We start from the raw sequence: 21059 nt of genomic DNA on the forward strand, positions 1-21059 counted from the left end.
CATAAAATGCCAGTGTGACTCTCACAAAGCAGAAGCAGAATGAAAGCTGAATGTATTTTTCAAGGCAATCTGACACCTTAGCTTTCCATCTTACCATTCTCATTTTGACTTAAGTAAAATAACAGAAGTTGTTACTGGAAGAAAAAAAATAGATGCACACAAAGAACAGTTTTCAATTACATTTTCTTATCTGAATGCACTGAAGAAAGGAAAGAAAAATGAAACAATTGTAGAGATATAGAAAAGGCAGAAATTGCACATGAAACAATTTTAACTCCCTGTTAAAATCTTGGCAAAAAGGCCAGGATAAATAAAAGCCAAAGATAAGCTCAACACCTAAAATGAAAAACACTCAGCTTTTCCTAGCACCATTACTATTGATTGCTTGCACGTAATTACACAACCCAATTGCATGCCAAAGGCAGGCTTGGAACTACTGCTGCTACTGCTACTCAAATCTGCAAATAGATCAGTATAATTAGTCTTTGATAATTATGTGAAAATTGGGCAACGATGTATTCAGTCAGGCATGTAAATTATCTGCTTATACTGCCACTTAATGCTGGCTTTTGATAAGTTCAGAAGAGCAAATGGGCTCCAGGATCAGTGGTTTTTCCCCTGTTCCTCTCCACTATAACTGCTTCATACATTTTCTGAAAACAAATCTGACTTGATTTTTGTTTGGATCAGTAGATATCAACCATTTATGAAAGCAAACACATCTGTACTTGTATTAAACACTTCACATTCCATTTATCTTCTCACTGTTCAGTTAGGATTTTTGGAAAGCTTTCTTACCTTTCTTGCTTTCAGTGCTTGGCAGGGCCATTTCCTGTCTCAGCGCACAAATCGAAGCCTCACGCACTAAAGCAGAAAGATCTGCACCTCTATGTACAAAACCAGAGCAAGTTATCTTAGAATGAGTTTATAAAATCTATAGATATAGAAGACACTACAGATAGTTAGAGGAGATTGGCAAAAGGTAAGGGAATTTGCAAAAGCTTCTTGAATACCTACCACAGAAATTATTACACTTAAAAAATGAAAAAATACTCACTCTAGTTTCAATTTAAGACCTAGAATACCTTGCAGGCTTAGAAATTGAAGATTGTTTAGTTGCAGAGCTAAATGCATCAACAGTTAAAATGCTGTCAGTGGGCTACATTCCCCTTTGCTCTCTTGTACATGGTTGCATTCTTCCTTCTACCCAACAGAAAGAGCACAGAAAAGCTATAGGGTACCTTCAGAAGAAAGAAAGCAAAATATGACAGAGAAGGATCACTGTATGAACTCTGAGAAGATGTTCAAGGACTGTCCAGTGCTGCAAGCTCTATCGTGGAATGAAACCCTCCAGCTTTCAGCCTCAGATTTAGATCAAAAGAATGAGAATCAAGGGAAGAGGCAAAATCCATCTAGCCTCATCAAAAATATCCAGGAATTGTTTAATGTTGTGCACTCAGTGGGAACATGATACTTTTTTTTTTTTCAATTGGTCTTATGAAAGATTCAAATGAAATCAGCCATTATTACAACACAGAGGTATTGCCCAAAGCTGGATCTCCAGATAAATGAACATGCTCTTAAAATAACATCATCCACAAAATGCGGTCAGAACAGACTTTTGAAATCTTGTTCCCACTTTCCAGCTGTTAAACTTTTCACAAGCCTTCAGATTAGTGCAAGCTGCTGAAATAAAACACTTGCAATTAACACCCCATGCTTCCTTTGGTGATGGCAGGACTATTCCTGTATTTAAACACTCCCCACCCCTCTGCCCCAGGCTGGGGAGAGAACACAACCTCCTAGATCTAAAACAGAGACAAACTATAAATGACTGCTGTGGTAGCCTCGACTTCTAGACTCAAAAGCAATATTGTGACATGCGGTATGTCATTATCTTTTGTGAACTCCAGAAAATAATCAACTAGTAACACAAATACTAAAATATCTAACAGACTGAAACTTTCTGGAGTTCTGTAAAACACTGACTTTGCAAATTACTCTGACAGAGATGGTTATCAAGATTTCCTAAAAAACATACGTCAGTATTCACAGAGCACAGGTTGGAATAGGCCCTCCCTATTACTGTGTCAAACACATTGCTTTCAGTTGTGTGAGAGAACAAGTTAGTTCTGGTTGTTTAACCTATTTGCTTTCATCATCGCTGTATATGGATCAACAGCTTAAACAGGGCTCTTTTATCCTCAGATGATGCAAGAAATACAAGGCCAAGCAATGTTAAGATGAAAAAATAGTCTCTCCCAATCTGGATTTACAAGATGAAGAAGGCTATCCCACATGACAAAGATTTTAGCATCCATAGACTCCCACCCAGTCTTTGGAAAAATGCACACATGAATGTAAGAAAAACAGCACAAATTACTGTGCATCACTGCACAAGAAAATTAAAGTAAAAATTAGGAAATACTCACGTATAACAATCACATTGTTGACTGTAAGCAATTTCTTCAAGGTTTACATCTGTATCTAGCGGAGGCCGGGTGCCATCCTAAGTGAGTTGATAATGAGAGATAAAAATGTAAGTTTTTGTTTTGATTATTATTATACATGTGTATAAATACACACACACACACACATATATATATATACACACACACATATATATATATATATATATTTTTTACACATGCCATCTCCTAAGTGATTAATTTTACCAAATAGGGATCAAGGAGTCTGAGAAGCTCTCTGAGATATTCACAAATACCACCATTGTTTTTGTGTCAAACTGACAGGAAGGATCATCAGCCTTAACAGCATTTAATTACGAAATAATTTATGATGTCAATTGTAACTTCCCACCAGCAGATTAGGTTTTCTGTTGTCAAAACTGCGGCCAGCTTGTCACAGTGTGGTCACACTGACACCACTGCATACACAGACGTGCTCATGTAGCTGCTTGTATCAACAGCACTGTTTATCTGAACTTCCTCCACTTTTGTTAGATGTTGAAATCATATAGCTCAGCAATAGGCATGGAGATTTAGTCTTGCCTCATCACCTTTAAAACTTAATTACTGCATACCTTTTATATTCTAGACAAACATACACTTTCAGACCTGGAAGTTTTTCATTCTGGATTCTTTGAGTTCATATAGAAAGTAAACTTGTTGACACCAAGCTTGCATACTAGTGCTGCTTTCTCCACAAAGACCACAGAAGTGGCTTATTTTTATTTTTGCATCTCCAACAACAAAAAATATTCAGCATTATATGTTGTATAAGCCAGCCAACAAAATTGTTTCAAATACTGTAAGCCCGTACAGTAAGGCAATATCAAGGCAGTATAGAGATTCTAGATGTCTACAGTATGAACTAATACCTGAATTTAGATGTGAAAGGACATTTTTTGATAGGACTGATTCAGTTCTGCCATGAAATTTAACTCATTTGACAGAAATACACAAATAATCCTTTTCTGACTTGTTCAGGTGAATCTAAAGTACCACATACCTAAAACGCCTTCAAGATAAAGAAAGTGTATAGCAACTGGCAAATTAAAAGCCTTGAACAGGAAACTGACAGTCAAATAACCAAGCAGGGGGGCCTAGGTAGACTAAGAGAGCAATTTCTAATGAACCTTGGGTAGAATGCCAACTTGGAAAGGAAGAAATAGAGGCAAGGGAACAGCGTCATGTTGAAACACCTTGAAAGGATAAGAGACCCTAACATGGGCACAAGGAAGCTCTATACAATTGCATGTGGGATACTTTAATAATTGTTGTACAAGACTGCAAGGCAGTGAGACACCTCTACTAACAAGAAACATTTTACCAATTACTGTGAGTAGAATACATTGAGCATTTTTGAGTGGGATGAGCTCAGCACTACGTGCACCAGAGAAGCTGATGGAGCTTACAGGAACATCAGTACACTGGGAACATAGGCGTGTGAAGACATGCTTCTCTTGCATAATTAATATGCAATTTGAAAATGACTGATTTGTACAAGTGATCTGAAATAAAACTCAAAGCTTCAAACTCCATCTATGGTGTTTCCTTATACCCCACTGCTCTCACAACTCCTCTTCCTACTCCTCCCACTGCCTTTGTAAGCAGATTTTCCTTCAACATTACTGTGCAAGTATTCCTCTAGGATTTTGGGGAATGACTACCATCACCCAGAATCCACACACATCTAGATAACATCTTTTGTTGTGTCTGAGTGTCCACTTAAACATGTGCTCCTGCACAGAGATTGTTCAAGTTTTCTTACTCACAGTGCAGGGATGAAGTCTGACAGAGAATAAGGCATTTCAATTAATTTAAAATATCTACAGGAACCAGGGGACAGAAAAATGTCTCCTATATATTTTTCAAGAGAATAACATATTTCCTGTTCTTAGTGTTAGAAATACTGATCTTTACCTAACTTTGTAAAAACTCTATAAATGCAGTAGTAGTACAGCAAGAACAGCACCATTCTCATCATGGAACGAGCACAGAACTAAGCAACAAGATTCACTCATGGAACGAATCTCATTTCTGCTGGCATCTTAAAATCACAGAACCATGGAGTGTCTGAGGTTGGAAGATCATCCAGCCCCAACCCCCAGCCACAGGCAGGGCTGGCCCCCCCAGCTCAGGCTGTCCAGGGCCCCGTCCAACCTGACCTTGAAATTCACAAGCACCACAGCTTCTTTGGATATGCTGTACCAGCACCTCACCACTGAGCAAAGAATGTCTCTCTCTAACACCTAACCTAAATCGTCCTTATAACTCTAAGCCTTGGTCCATCACTACACTCCCTATAATGAGTCCCTCCCCACTGTAGGCCCTCAAAAAGTACTAAAGGAAACTTATAAGGTCTCTCCAAAGCCTCCTCTTCTCCAGGCTGAACAATCCATAGAAAAGGTTCTACAGCCCTCTAATTATCCTCAGGGTCATTTAACTAAAAACTGAGAAAAATAATCAATTAGTGACTTAACATCTTCATTATAAAGATTTGTAGCCAAAACATTGACTAATATGAATTAAGCGTGCACGGAAATGTCTGCCATTCCAAAAATAACACGCACTGATAACTAAAGACAGGAATCAAGCTGGTAAACACTGTGCAATGTGTTGCTTATGATAACAGGGAAGACCATAATCAGATAAGGTCACAGCAGAGATTGTTTGTCAATAGAAAATCTGTGCTCTGATAACAGGATAATGACAAGGTTACCACATCAGATGTACCACTCCTCTTGTGTTGTGCAGACTGTGTCCATAAAGTTATTCAGAAGAAGAGAACAAGGACAGTTTGCAGCAAACTCACCAAGATCTACAGCAGCTGAACTAAGAGTCTGAGAACCTAGAAAACAGTTTTCTCTAACAGCAAGTTTGCCATTGCTAGTCAAGAGGAAGCCAAGAGATGAAGTGAGGTCAAAACACTCCGAAGTCCTTATCTTTGATGTGATTCTGGCCTTTCCACTTGGGTGCGTGCATCTTGGTGACTACACATAACTGTGAGAGTGTGAGCAAGTGTTAAGTTTGAGAGTGACAGAAGTAAGTCTTGTTTAATACCACCTTCTTCTCCCACATAGTCTTGAACCAAGATCTGCTGCATCATTTTACTAAAATCACTAATTAGTCTAATCACAACCTGAATTGTAACTGATGGTTACAAACATCCAAAGGTTCTCCAGCAAAAAATAGTGAGAATTAATACCTGTATGTAAAAAAAAATAAGAAGAGAGCAAGTATACACTATCCTAATCAGAGAATCTTTCCATTCCGTTTAGAAAGTCTAACGACCGACCATTACCACCCACTTCTTCCAGAAGAAGGAGGCAGTTTAAGTCAGAACAATCTTATAAGCCCGATTTTTAAATAAGTTTCAAATTTTCAAATAAATTGCAAAATAGAAAAAGAAGTAATTCCTTATAGGATGTTTGAAAAATGGCTTGTAATCTGGATTAAACACTCACATTATTGCTGTTTCTTAAAAGGCAAGAATCACATTGTATAAACTTTCTACTGAGATATTTTTATAAAACTCAGAAACAATAAAATGCTAATGGCAAATATATACTTTTTTTTTTTCCTTAATGAAGTAATGAAACAAACATAGGGAAGTAAGACTTTGAATTCATATCAACAGTTTGATTTTTGAACAAATATTTTGGCATGAAAAAAAACACTTGAATTTGTCCTAACTTCCTGAATTCTCCTACAGCATTAACTAGTGCCTATGCCATCACTTTATGCTGATGTAAGTCTGAGAGTTCTCTTTTTATAACATTTTTCCATATTTTTTATAACATCAGCACTTTATCTCCTCTATAAGTAATACCTGGTCTCCTTTGCAGCTCAAGAAAATCTGATCTACTAGAAAAAGTAGCAGATATCTGAATAATTCATGATGCTTCTAAGCATTCAAGGCTTTGATTCTAAGGCTTCTTCTTGTAAGGCTTTGATTACTGCTGTACTGAGAGAAATCCAAATCTCTCAAGTGGTGGAATGTGCCAGTAGAGTAAGGAAGGCCCATGAGGACCAGTCTTTTTATTTTAACATTTTTACACCTTAAAATATTTAAAATCTTTATACATTTTAACAATTTTTAAAGTTTTAACATACACTTGGACCCACAGCTTCCTCATCACATGCTTGCTATTACTCGTAAAGAGAATTAAGTGTCACAATTAAGTATTGAGTAAATACAGCTGGAGCTATTGAATCATATCACTGAATGTGAGGAAACCTCCTTCCTCCCTCAAAATGCTTACAAAACACTTACAGGCCCTTTACTCACATAGATAGGAATCTTTTAATTAAATCTCTTTAAATTGGGACTATAAAGCCAGCAGCTTCTATGTTTAACAGGTGAGCTTTGCTCAACATTTATCATCCCTTAGAGCAAATTGAGCAGCAGATGTGACTGATTGTGTATTTCATGGCTTTGTGCAATATTTAACAATGCTTCATGAGACAGGATCCTGCAATTCTTTTGTCAGGTTTAATTTGTTTTACATCATTCCACCGAGGTCCCAGGTAAGAATTCATTTCCAAATACTCACCTTGGTGATTGTCTTTAAAATAGCAAGGCGATCTTCAGGAGGTGGCAATCCCACGTAGAGTGTTTTATCCAGTCTACCAGGACGCAGGATAGCTGGGTCAATGATATCTTAGGCGGGGGGGAAAAAGACAAAACAATCCAGAAATGAGATGTGCCCTTAGGAAATGAAAAGTGATACATGGAGGGAATTGAACAGAGTTTCAAAAAGTGTTCATGCCACGAGGTGAAGCTCTGAACACTAGGACTATCGACTGAAGTAGTTTCATCTCTGTCCAGGAGGAGACATTATTACCCAGTGCAGCTGAGCTGCATGTGGTCAAATATGGCTCGTAAGCACTAGTTTCATCTGGTCACAAACAAGGACGACTCTCCTTGAATATACAGTAGAACATTTTTTCTGCCAGACCTAGCAGAGTCAAGTGAGGAATTTCACAATATATAAAAAGGCAAAACTCTGCTTTTCATTTTGTTCTGCTAGAAAAAACTCTACCTATATTAACCTTGCAAATCTGCATGACAGCCACCATGATAAATTAATTCACAAGTACATGGGGCCAATCATAATTACTCACACATAACTTATTTTTTGTTTGTTTTTCTACTACACATTAATTTCAGTAACTTTATGGATGGTAATATAAGATTCCCACAAAGACACAAAATAGACCTTCAAAGTACAGAATTTGTTTCCCAGGAAGTACTTCAGATCTTACCATGTCTGAAGAAGAAATCAAAAATTATCACAGAAGTTTTTAGAAAAACATTTAAAACTTAAATGTAATAGAAATCTCCAGCAAGCTTTCAGCACCATGGGTTCCACTACAGAACCTCTACAAACAGCAGATCAGGATATAAATACTGAGCATTGTTATACTGGTATAACAGGAGACACAAACAGGATGTATAATCTGGGAAAGACCTAAATTCCTGTCATTCCTGTCCATGTTTCAGCACAAATACTTGGATTCTAAACGACTTAGCTCCTTGATGCCTCGTTTCCCCATCTACAAAAATGATGAAGGTATTACTTGCCCTACTTCTATGGGATTCTAAAAATCCATACCTATGTACTACAGTAGTGTGAAGACCAAAGTCACAGAAGCACCCACCGAAGATACAGAAAATTGTATTTTTAATATAACAAACTAAGTCTGTAAGCTCTACAGATGTCTTGGGCAGCTACAGCAAAAAAAATACAACCAAACAAACCTATTTTGCAGGAAAAAATAAAAACATTTGCTTGACTCCACTGAGATTCCAGCTACCTGGTCCTATCACAGTATGATCTTTCTCCCCTTCTGAAAGATGAACACAGTTTTGCTCAAGCAGCCACCTGTGCTTAGAGGGCAAAAACTGGAATGAATGCATACATTAAAAATTGCTCCGCTATTTTTTTCTGGAGTATAAAAACCATTTCCCCCTCCCCCCAAGATAGATGCCTCTGGTCATAGATGTTCTGGTAAAACCAGCTATTGTGAATATGACAGGAATGGCAGGAAAAAAGAAAACAACTTTTAAGATGATGTACGAATTTAATCCAGTCAGATGAAACATGGTTTGAACACAACACTGCCATGGCAGGCCCAGACAAGAATCTCTTTCCTGTACTTCTGTGCTCAGTGTTAGATCAGACTTTCTCTTGCTATCGGCACAAAAGCACTTTCCTGTTTTTGTCTCTCTCTGCAGAAGGAAGTTTTGCTGCCTATTAAGATGAGATTATAAAGTTTACACAACAGATGAATTGTAATAATCAAAACAAAAACTCTCCATAGGGATTGTATTACAGCATCATGCACTTAAGTTTTCCATTAAAAAGCTCTTTAACAGTACTGGCATGGAAAATACTGTTTCCATTTTACACATTGGGATAACAGCACTTGCCACACGTCCAAGTTACTAATCCAGGCTAAAGATGTGTTCATCCATTTATTATGGAAACAAATGCATGGCCTGCATTCAAAGAATTGACATAACTCCCACTAACTCAAAAACTGCAGTAATGAAGTTTTACAAAGCAAAGCCCATATGGCAGTTCAAAACAGATCTGCGCTGCCCATCGTACAAATAAATTCATGGCACACTGTTAGCTCAGAACTGGGCTTTTCCTCAACCTTTGGGACTCAAGTTCTCTATAGAACCTGAAAAATTAAAACCATGTAGCACAGCCATTAGTATTTACTCTTTGGTCAAATTCACTAATTAGATGCACTTCATCAAAGTGCACTTCATGCACTTTGAACAAAGGAATGATGCTTCCCTTTTAGGAATTTCAAAGCTTTCCATCACAATAAATCATAATGTTCTCTCCATACTGAGATTTGGAAACCAAATAAATTGATTGGGAAAGGATTGAATTTGATGACACATTGTAATTTTAAGTACAAAACAAGGCTAATTACTAAATTCAAACATATAAGAACACGTCACTTCCAGACAAGAGAAGTAATGTTTGATTTGTTATGTCTCTCTTGCTTATGGTTTTTGGGTCCTCACCTGGCCTGTTTGTGGCAGCCATAATGAAAACCTGCTGGCGATTCTCCAGCCCATCCATTTCTGTGAGTAACTGGTTCACGACTCGAACACTGGCTCCTGACTTCAGAAGGAGAAACATGCCAAAACAAACAAAGAAACAAACAAACAAAACAAGAACAGTGAGAATGTAAATATTTTAAAATAAAAGAAACAAAAGATGTATTCATTCTCCACACAGAAACACTCCCCTAAGAAAGCTTCTATTTAACATCTTTAATACAGATGCATTCTGAATTTCTTCATATCCTCAGCATAAATTTGGGGTACAAACAAGTTATCCCTATGCTTGCTGTACCTTAGCAAAGCTTTTCTTCCCCACTGAAAATGAAGGACTCACTTAAATACACTTGGATAAGTGTACTAAGTATTCTCCCATCTACCTGCACAAAAAAGTCCAGAAGTCCTCATTACTGGGGCTTTAAAAAAAAAAAAAAAGTTTCTGCATCTGTCCTCACTGGAAAGGAGCAACTCATAGTTTAATATTGACTTCATAGTACTAAGATTCTATGACCTAATTCAATAGATTAATTTGAATTTCATTCTAGAGCTGAGGAGACAAAAAAAAGCACTGGAGTTGGAGAACAACAGTTTTAGATATGCAGCAAAACTGCTTCGTGGTTTTGAGCAACGCTGTATATTAAACATACAAAAATATACATTTGCCTATAGATAAGTAGAATAGATGATGAAAAGGCATGCAGGCTTCAAGAAGTCAGTAAAAACACCAAACACTTGCGAATCTCAATTACAGCTGGCAAAAGACAGGCATCACTCTGCTCAGACAACACCTCTACTTGTTCAAAGTGGCTGTAAGAGCAGGACAAGCTGGTCTAAGCAACCAGTTTTTGCCTGTTGCTGCTACAGAAAGGAAACATAGCAAGGCCAGAGCATGCTTATTCCACTCCTTGGCTATCACCACTGCCTACTGTGATAGCTAATACTCAACATTCTCTTTTAAGGCCCTGTGGAAACCACTAGCTCAGCACTTTCAAGGAGTCAAGTCTGAACATTTCAGCTTGGCTGTCTTTTAGAGGAAAAAAAGTATGCAAATTTGGAAGACAAGGTATGACTCAATTCAAACAGCTGATCAAACCTCCTCTCTCCTACAGATTGGAACTTTAACTTCTGTTAAAGGCATGGATGGCAATATCTGAACAGTGCTTTACTCAGCTTTTATACTGAAAACAGCATATATCTCTTCCAGCCAATGACCCAGTACATCATCATTAAAGCAGACACATTTTCTCTGCATAAAAAAAAGAACACCTTTCCATTCAACATACAAGCAGTCTGCAGCAGAAACAACACCTCCCCATCCCCAAAGCACATGTTAATTTTAGGTATATATAAACAACAACTCCAAAACAAAAATCAAGACAGAAAATTTGATGAGTGGAATAGCTTTGAAGTGTAATGCATTCCAGACCTGCTCTGGTCTCAAATATATTCATTACTCACATTGTTCCAATCTGTATGCACTTCATGCAAGCATTACATTGCATATAAGCATCAGGATTTGGCCACAAATTAATCATGGTATTAAACTGCACTCCTTCATTTTTTCCTATGGCTTTCTCAAGTTGGTAGGCAGTCACATTCTCCAGCTATTATTTTTTAAATACACAGATGCTAACACAATAATTAAGCTTTATACAATTTAAAATAAAACGCTTATAACATATTGCTAGCACATTGCCTCAAAAGGCAAACTGAGAGTTTATTTATGAAAGTATTTTCAGACTCACTTCACGGTCAGACCTCCGAGGGCACAAAGCATCAACTTCATCAAAAAATATAACACAAGGGGCTGAATTCCTGGCACGCTGGAATACTTGACGTACAGCGCGTTCGCTTTCACCAACATACTGAAATGAGTGACACATCACAATGAAACAGTGTAAGCCATGACAATAATGCTTGGAAGAAAGAATCAGCCTTAAATACAATAGTGGACTAGTGCATGGGAACTGGTTGTCATTAGCTCACTTCTGGCAGTTCCCAGTACTCTACGAGTTTAAGAGAATTCTTACTTTCTAGGGAATTAATCTAACTTGCTGTCATTCTGATGATGAGAAATAACAAGTACAATCTTCATTAAGGATCCTGTTGTTCCTTATCTGCTTATAAACAATGGGAGTAAAAACACAATGAATATTTGAAGTTCATAACAGAATTGCTCAAGGACAGGGGGACTGGGAGACAGGGAACTGGAATATAAGCCGGAATCTCACTTTGAGTCATTATGAGTGGGTTTGTCAAGCTGCAAATGGAAACAGCTTCTTCTAAACATACGTGTTTTGATACAATTAACTTCTCATCACAGTCTCTGAATCACAGCCAAGCACTTTTTCCCTTCACAAGGAAATGGGACTCTTTATTAACTTATATTTCTTGGCTGATAGCATTACTTGAAATACACAGCAAAAAGCTTGGAGAAAGAATAAACAAATTCAGTGTTTTGGCTTCAGCTTCCAAATTACTGATAAATCCATAACTGTCATTCTTCTAAGATATGGAATGCAGCCATCTCCTTTCAGTTCAACACTCTTAACTCTAAAAAAAATATAATCAGACTACAGTGCCTTTATCTGTTAACATATAAAAACTTCATCAATTACTCTGATCAACTCAAAACCATGGCTTCCCAAGGTTTCAGTCTTCTGTTAAGAAGATGAAGATTCTCCAAACACATGACCAAAATTGGAAATCAAAAACTTTGCAAACTGCTCACTTGCTGCTACCAATTACCAATCAAAATCACTTTTGATATGAATTTTTGTTCTGATCTACATAACAGCACTAATGCATGTAGTTGGTCATTTAGAAATTCTCTTTCACTCAAGAAGATCCATCTGCCCAGAAACACATTAAACAGTGATTTAAACCAAGAAGTATTTAAGCTACAGAGATAACTTTTTCCTTATCACAAGACATCCATCACTACTGAACATTTTAAGCAGAGAGTAAACAACACAACTTCTGTTGCTTCTAACAGAAGCACAATGACCAGCACATACCATATTTAGCAGTTCAGGACCTTTCACAGATATGAAGTTCAGCCCAGATTCATTTGCCACAGCCTGTCAAAAAGATGTATACAGAGAAAGTCATTTTTTCATGTATTCTTTGGTTCTGTCCACAAAACTACAAAAGCCTGGAGAGGGAACATAGCATAGTGGTCACCTACTGAAAACAGCACGAAGCATCACTGTATGCAGTTAAGAGTGTCAGAGGTTGGAGGATTTAGCAAGGTGCTCTCCCTTTATTGGGACAGTGATACTTCTACTTTAATGGGGATGATGCTTCTGGCAGTATCATCCAAACTCAGTCATTCTCACAAAAACACCCACTTCACCAAGACTCTCCATTATTTTTAAACATGTTCAGAAAAGTGTATTACCTTAGCCAAGAGTGTTTTGCCACAACCAGGAGGCCCTGCAAGCAGAACACCAGCTGGAGTAGTCAGGCCCAGAGCTTTAAACTGCTCTGGGTTCCGCACAGGTGCCTATGAAATAAGTTATCATGGTTATCTGTGACAAACAAGCCAACATTTCAGTTGCAGCTGGAAGAAAATTCATTTGTAAGCAAGTAGTTCTAATGCTTTACAGTTTAAATGAATATACACAGTCAGTCAACAGGAATCTTATTACCTTGCATTGATAAATACCTCCCAAAAGAGGGAGAAGCATCATTATTCAGAGACAAGAGTGGTGAGGCAGTGGCACAAGCTGCCCAGGGAGATGGTAAAGTCCCTGGAGGTGTTCATGAGCCATGGAGATGTGGCACAGAGGGACATGGGTTAGCAGCCATGGTGGGGATGGGCTGGCAGTTGGACTAGATGATCCTAGAGTCTTTTTCAGCCTCAATGATTCTATGCTATGACCAGCAGCAAGACTATTAAGCAGTCTCAATGTTGGTTTTTTTCCCCCCATACAGCAACTGTCTAACGAAGGTTATTGGTAGAAAACTTCTAGAATACTTAGCACTCAGTAATTATGAGTATATTGAAAAATCAAATCTTGAATACAAAAAATGAAGTATTTAATACACGCACCAGACTTGTAACAAATTGGAAAGCAAATTATAAAAGTCTATTTTAAATGAAGATGTTGCAATATTTCTAGTTTGTAGCACGCTAGAACTCACGAGCGACACATTATAGCTTAAATAAACACAAACAAACATACAGGAATAGTTTTCTTTCCTGCATAGGGGGAGGTGCAAAAAAAACCCAAAACCTTTCAAAAGTAACATGAACACATACCAATATTGCCATGGTCAGCTCCTCCCGAACATCCTCCAGGGCTCCAATATCTGCCCACGTCACATCAGGAATTGTGACAAAGCCTTCTCTCTTGGCAGAGGGTTGCACTGATGACAGTGCGACAATGAAATCATTCATCTCAATGCACAGCTTCTGCAGCTGTTCCTCAGGCAAGGGCTCTGGCTTCTTCAGCAAATCTAAAAGTCTCTGTAATTCTTCCTTAGGGTACAGAGAAACGCAGAGAAAACATTGCACGAGTTAAGATGTTTAAAACCTTTTCCAAGGGTTTTTTTTTGAGCAATACTTTCCCCAGTGATAATATTCATTATTGTAAAACAAAGTATTGTGTATAATACAGACATAGCAGAATGTAACGTAGAACATAAAAATAGCATTAAAGACTGACATTAATAAAAGTGCTCCAGAAAAGCACAACGTAAATTTTTTTTCAGTTAAAGCGTTGAGTTGACAGACACCAATCTTGATTTAAATGCTACACAACCAGAACTAACACATCTATTCTGTCCTCGATTTTTTCCCTGCTGTTTCTCTCACAACTCTACCAAACTGGACAATTTGTGGAATACCACATTTCATGTAGATCTTTAGAACTCTTAACATACACGCTTAGATGATAAGTGTTCATTTGATGTAATTTGATTTCAAGTTGGCAGTTCATTTCCTCAGGCTGATGAGACCTGGTTTTGTAACCAGGACCTGATTAAGTTTGGGCAAATGGAAAACAAAGAGATACAGCAAAACGCTTTTTAACACTTTTCATCCTGCAGAGCACGGCCTGCCAAGGGCTGGGGAAGACAGGTATGTAACAGTTACTGAAAACCAATTCCTAATTCGGGAAGCCATCTGAGAAAACAGCTCATTAAAGAACACTTGTAATACAGAAAGGCCATACGAAAGCAATATGATACTGCACCTCAAGCAAAACTAGAATTTTCACTAGAAGACAAAGGGAATAAAAAGTTGCAGAAGTCCTTCCAGTTTCAACGTTCTTCTCCACAGCAGAATATGGGAAAATTGTCACTTTGTATTAATTGCAACTAAGATGGCCCTGAAACTCACCACAACGTGTGTTTTACAGAGCCCAGTATTTTCTGTTAAGATCTCTCTCTTCTTTCTAACAGAGGCATTAAGAGAAACTATGAAATAGTTGAGACCAACAGATTTGTTTATTGAATTGTGCGAATTATTTTAAAAGGGTTTTATATGTTTATTTTTATATGATAAATATAATGCTACTGTTTTAATGACAATACCCTGTATTAGACTGTGTCAACCTCCTGCCAGCTATCAAAATATGTCTCTGTTATGATTAGACTTCCTTATCCTCAATAATTCCTTTGATCATGGCGCTGTTGATAAAAGCAGCCACTACCTGTCCCTCCCCTTTTCTTGTAGTTACATCAGGCCCCAGGAAACGCTGGGAGGTACGCAGTATGGCCCTATTACTTTCACACAAAGGCTCTCTGCAGGTTTTTACACTGCTTTTTATTAATTACATTAACAATTTTCTTTGACAGTCCTTCTAAAACCAGAATCTGATGGCACTGCGGACTTAAAAACAACTTCAGCTTCTCCAAGACGAATCTTTAGGAATCCTGCATGTAATGCATACAGCCAGCAATATGCTCAAAATGTTGAGCAACGGGGCCAAAAGCCTATAAAGATATTCTGGTTCACTGTCCCCAGCATGTCACACATGCCACAACACTTGTGGTATAGAATAATTCCAGCACTGCAAACACTATTTCCTGCAACAGAATTCCAGCTGTACCACAGGTTAATATTGCAGCTAAATTTGCATTTACTAATCCAACTTCTCTTTCACAGAGTTTTTAAATGCCTCTTTCTCAAACCTGCTGTAGGTACTACATACTGCGTGGGATTTAATGCACACAATCACACAGCTGGAAGGAAAATGTAAATGGCATAAATACTTCTAGACTTCAGCTAGCTCTAAGTCCACCACGTTAGGGAAGATGGTCGGGCATCATGACAGATGTTTCAACGAGGACAAGGCAAATGGCCTGGTAAAATCTCAGTGCAACTTTGGTATTTTTACAATTCTCTTACAATCAGTGTAACACCACAGCACGAACAACAACAAATTACAAAACCCCACCTTTTGTAAAATATTAGCACAATTTATAGAAGGTCTGGTTTTTGGGAGCCTGTAGTTCAGTCCCATCCCATTATACAGATCATTATGAGCTAAACTTCTGGCTTCCAAACTGATGTGCCTAAATCTAAATTTAACACTACACTGGCCACAGATGTTTAAGGGTTTCTGAGCAAAGGCTTTCACAGCTGTAAAATAGCTCAGCATTAAGACAACACACAGGCACTTTGGAGAACAAATACCTTAGAAGGAAGCTGTTTGCTGTTCTCTTTCACCGGGGTCTCTGTTTCTATTCCCACGCTTTCTTCAGCTGTGTTTCCTCCAGCCTGGTCATATTTCCTTTGCTGCTTCTCAGATTTTATCAGCACCCTGTTCACTGTGCACATGGCCGCCTCGCGACAAAGTGCCATCAGGTCAGCACCCACATAACCTGGAGTCAGATGTGCTAAATGAAGAAAGTCAAAGGACTCGGGGAGCTTAAGTTTTCGACACAGCGTCTGAAGAATTCTGATCAAGAAGGGAAAAAAAAAGAACAGCAAAATAAAGATGAAAGTGGCCTTTCAAAAATTTTCATATGAAAAAGTTAGCAACAATTTAAGGTTTCTTTCAGCCCACATGAACTGAAGCAGTACGGTGTGTACAGTTTACACACAGCTACAAAGTAACTAAGCTGAAAGCCACATTATTTCCTTTCGGAGGGTAAGTGAAAAACACCACTATCAGTCAGGTAATGTCATTCAGTGGGTAAAAGCTTGTGACTGAAAAAGCAAACAATCTGACTGTACTAGGCTCATTTATTTGGGAAAACAAGCTAAAAGGAATTCCTGTCAAGTTGCTACCTCATTCTTATGCCAAGAGCTAAAATTACTCAAACCTATGCAGTTTCACCACTAATACTGAACAGCTCCATGTAACTGACAGCTAAGTGCTGTGTTTCCATACACCTTTTATTTGTTTCTAAATGATCCTTTACCTTAATGCAGGGAACAAAATCCCCAAACAAAAAACACCCCGAGACAAAACAGAAAAGGAGGAAATAATTCCAATAAGGGTATACCTCAAGGGACAGGAATAAAACAATTGTACAAAACAAAAAAATGTGAGAATGCAACTATGCTCCAACTTGTGCACAATCTCTGTTGCACACAGTGGCTTATCTATTCACAACTCACACCCTCTGAGGCAGCGCTGTCTCTGGGGACATCATATTTTTAACACTAACATTAGAAATGCCATTGAATCAGAATTTTCATGAATCAGTCTCAACTTCTAACCACTTGCATGTTTTCCCACAACCAAGGAGAGGAACACAGACATATAGAGCTATAAATCTGCAGTGAGGTGGAATGAAAAGAGGGAAGAATGGCAGTAGTGCTGACAATAACAAATGACCATATCAATGCTGCATGTAAAATGGCTTGCTTTTTCAACCCACAAATAAGGTTATTTGAGCTACAGTAACTTATCCTTTAATTTTACTTTCCTTCCCATGACAACAAAATAAGCCACAGCTGCCTTTATACTTCTCTTCATGCGTTTTCTGCTGTTCTGGAAATCAATAGCAAAAAAAACCATGAAAGACAAATATATGTTTTAAAATCTAATCTAAGGGTCACAGGTTTTTGAATAAAAAATACCAGTAACACACAGCAGGGTGATTGCAGCCTGGCTTAATGCCTGGACTGCTGTATTTCTACAAGAACTAGAACAGAAGGATCTGGGCCTTCTTAAAATGTGCTCAAGAGGACTAAAATAAGTGCTATACTTAGTTTATGTCCCTAATTCAATAGTTACGTAGGGAGATACATAACCCATAATTATAGTGCTAAAATGAGATTTGCATGTAAGAAAGGAAACCACTCCAAGTGTACAGCTACCAAGCCACAGAGTAGATGCACTCTCAAGTACACTTAAATCTCTTCAGTGCTTTTCAGTTTGTGCTGATATGTATGTGCATGCAGGCACAAAAAGAACTAAGCGTAATAAAAGTACTTTTCCCTAATTTGTTTGGGAACCTTCCATTTATTTTTTTTCATAAGGAAGAAGCTTTATCACACATACTTTTCTCTTGCTGCTTCATCTGGTATCCCTAAACAAATTTCTCGATCGAATCTCCCAGCTCGCCTCAGCGCAGGGTCCAGTGAGTCAGGTCTGTTAGTTGCTCCAATAACGAGGACCTGGGCTGTGGCAGCCACGTTATTCAAGTCTAAAGGAAGGAAAGAAAGTTAGTACTCATAACCACCTTCCCAACTTTATTCTGATATATGTGTTCCTCTGTTTCTGCCACACTCAGTAATACTTAGAACAGCACAAAGTAACCAACAATCACACTAAGATGCTGTATATCATTATTTCTACTGTCCACAACAGGTGTTTTGCACAGTTAAGCAGAAATATGCATTTCAAATAATATTTGACATATTCTTCTATCAAGTCTTTTTACAGAGAAGATGTCAAAATAATGCAGTAACATCCCCTTGGCTTTATTAGAAGTTTCCCACCCCCCTCACACACAGGTAAACTGTGCCAAAACATGAAAAACGATTACTACCATCTCCACTAAAGTAACCACAAGTCACTAATGAAGAAAAGCTAATTAGATTGATAATTAGAAAGATCAGCACAGAGGTTTGTGAAACTGACCATCCAAACAAGTTAGGAGCTGGGCAACAATTCTCCGTTCCATGTCCTTTGAAGCAACTTCTCTTTTTGGGGTGATTGCATCAATCTCATCAATGAAAAGGACACATGGTGCACTGAGCTAGGTACAAGAATTACTAATCATTACAAAGTTACCCAGGTGTATTCTAGCATTTCAAGCCCTTTGCATTCATAGAAGCCAACACTAACATAAAACAATAACAGCAGCATTTAATTGACATAAGATTATGCTATCAAAAAGCACTTCTGGTGCAAAGGAACACTTATGGAAAACACTTGAATCATCATCTAAAAAAGTCTGAATTCCCAGTCAGAAAAGCGGTGTTCGAAGCCCAAGCGTCCAGTGCTATCAGGCACCAACTGCGCCATCTAGCGGTCGTTCAACTTTTCTTCCTTTTGACAGAGGACAAAGAAAACAACGGAGCCACAAAGATTCCACAGCACATGCACGACATGCGGTGGAACGGCCCCTTCCCTACAAAAGTACAAAAGCCAAGAGGAAAATCCACTTAAATGAGTTCAGCAGGAAAAGCAACAGATTTTTATTTTTAAACCTATTCTCTACAACGCATTTCATCTATTACAAATAACCTTTAAGGCAACCTTTTATGAACTAATATATAGACAAAAGGTATTGAACTTTAAATACTCTGTGATCACTTACTTAATTCTGTTCTAAACAACATCTTAATAAGGCCTTCAGAAAATCAAAGTATAGTAGAAACCTGAAACATCATAATCTAACAGTTTCAAAATTAAGCACTTTGCCCTATTTATCACTGTTTTATACACACCCTAAACACCTGCATACAATTATGGGGAAAGAGAATAAAGGAGTAGTTAGAAAACAAGAATATTCTCAGAGACCAGAAACAGAAAACTGTCTTCATTATTTTGTTATTAACAAACAAAATCTGCTTTCATTCAAACTAAAGTTATTTCATCCTGGTTCTCTTTGTTTCTCACAATGTCTGAAAGTTGCATCTTTATCACAAGAGTGTTTCATCATTGCAAATCTGAATGTCTGATACATAGCAGCTCAGTTCTCTTACGTGTTTAATATTCATATTAAAGCAGAGCAAAACTTTAAATGCAACTTTACTTCTGCTCTTTGGTATTTGTCCCAGACTTCTTACTTCATGCCTAAAGGCCCAAAGCCTTAACTCAAATTCAAAGCCACACAAAAACTACAATAATAACCTGTCACAAAAAAAAAGCAGAGTAAAAAGCCTGTACAGGTTTTTTTTTTTTTAATTTTTACAAATAATTCCAAGTAGCTCCAAATGGGTAAATAATTTACATTGCTCCCATTCCACTGACACTATCTTCTGTCAAGACTTTAGAATAGTAACCTTTGTGGTCTGTGACTGCATACAGCACAACGGAATCCTGGTCACAGAAATGGAGACACTGTAGCTTGTGTGCAGCGCTATAAAGATTGTCACTAATAATTCACTCTAATTCAAACCACAGCAACAAAACATGAATCTCTACAAAGAAAAAGGCAAACAACTCAATGTTATTTCCAATGGGTGCCTTACCACAGCCTGATCAAACAATTCTCTCAGTTTCTGCTCAGATTCTCCCGACACTCCAGACACCATCTCTGTTGCTGCCACTTTCAGCATTGGGAGCTCAAGTTCCTGAAAGAAACGAGGAACACTACAGTATTACCAGCAGGAATGTTGATTGTCCTAAAGGATAAGTATTTTCCAATACAACATCTTTTACACCTGAAGATTTTGTATTCAAGAATAAGTCTGAAAGTGCCTTTTAAAAAGATAATTAATAACCTCATTTTATTTTTTTTTAACCTCAAATTAATAACCTCAACGCCATTTTGCTGTATGACTAGAACTGAATACAAAAGCCAAGTTTGCTATGGTAATTTTAACAAAAGTGCCTTCCATGTATAGCCTTCCCATTACTCATGCCTCTACTGCACCAGGGAATGCCTCAGCACAATTAATTCAGTTACATCCCCTCTTCATAGGAGGTCCCATAAAGTACAAACACAGATGGGAAGGAAGTGAATAATGTAGTTTGGATTAAGAGAACAGAGAAAAGAGGAAAAGACCTACTCTATCATGAAAAAGGGTTATTTCTTCTCTTTCTGAACATAATTAAGAAAGGAAAAAGCTAAATTTAGAGCTATCTTACTCCAGCAATTGCCTGTGCAAGTAGTGTCTTTCCACATCCTGGTGGTCCATGTAGAAGAAAACCACGAGGTGGAACCACACCTAAGTGGAGATAGACTTCAGGATGACGAACATGAATCAGCATCTTGCATATTTCCTATTAAGAACAAGAGATATCTCCATTTAAAACGGAAAAAATAAAAATAAAATAGTACTACAAATTGTTAATATTATACACAGACCAAAACAAAAAGAACTTTGGTTTATCAATACAGTGTTAGTGACTGCTTTCAGAAAAATTCATCAGAGG

At 37.8% G+C, this 21059-nt stretch overlaps 1 protein-coding gene across 2 annotated transcripts in view; it reads right to left on the bottom strand.

Moving 5' to 3' along the window:
- NVL (nuclear VCP like) overlaps window positions 1-21059 on the bottom strand; it is a 30508-nt gene that overhangs the window by 3800 nt on the left and 5649 nt on the right. For both annotated transcript variants that reach the window (XM_052695510.1, XM_052695520.1), the window contains 13 exons: window positions 20772-20906; window positions 20153-20254; window positions 18594-18711; window positions 18012-18156; window positions 16193-16457; window positions 13814-14032; window positions 12950-13054; window positions 12567-12629; window positions 11295-11414; window positions 9511-9610; window positions 7019-7125; window positions 2433-2509; window positions 799-887 (listed from right to left, as the gene is read on the bottom strand). In XM_052695510.1, the coding sequence (XP_052551470.1) occupies window positions 799-887; window positions 2433-2509; window positions 7019-7125; window positions 9511-9610; window positions 11295-11414; window positions 12567-12629; window positions 12950-13054; window positions 13814-14032; window positions 16193-16457; window positions 18012-18156; window positions 18594-18711; window positions 20153-20254; window positions 20772-20906 (1645 nt within the window). The remainder of the gene's footprint in view (window positions 1-798; window positions 888-2432; window positions 2510-7018; window positions 7126-9510; window positions 9611-11294; window positions 11415-12566; window positions 12630-12949; window positions 13055-13813; window positions 14033-16192; window positions 16458-18011; window positions 18157-18593; window positions 18712-20152; window positions 20255-20771; window positions 20907-21059) is intronic.

This window comes from Tympanuchus pallidicinctus, unplaced genomic scaffold (assembly GCF_026119805.1).
Source record: "Tympanuchus pallidicinctus isolate F22 unplaced genomic scaffold, pur_lepc_1.0 scaffold1, whole genome shotgun sequence".
NCBI lineage: Eukaryota > Metazoa > Chordata > Aves > Galliformes > Phasianidae > Tympanuchus > Tympanuchus pallidicinctus.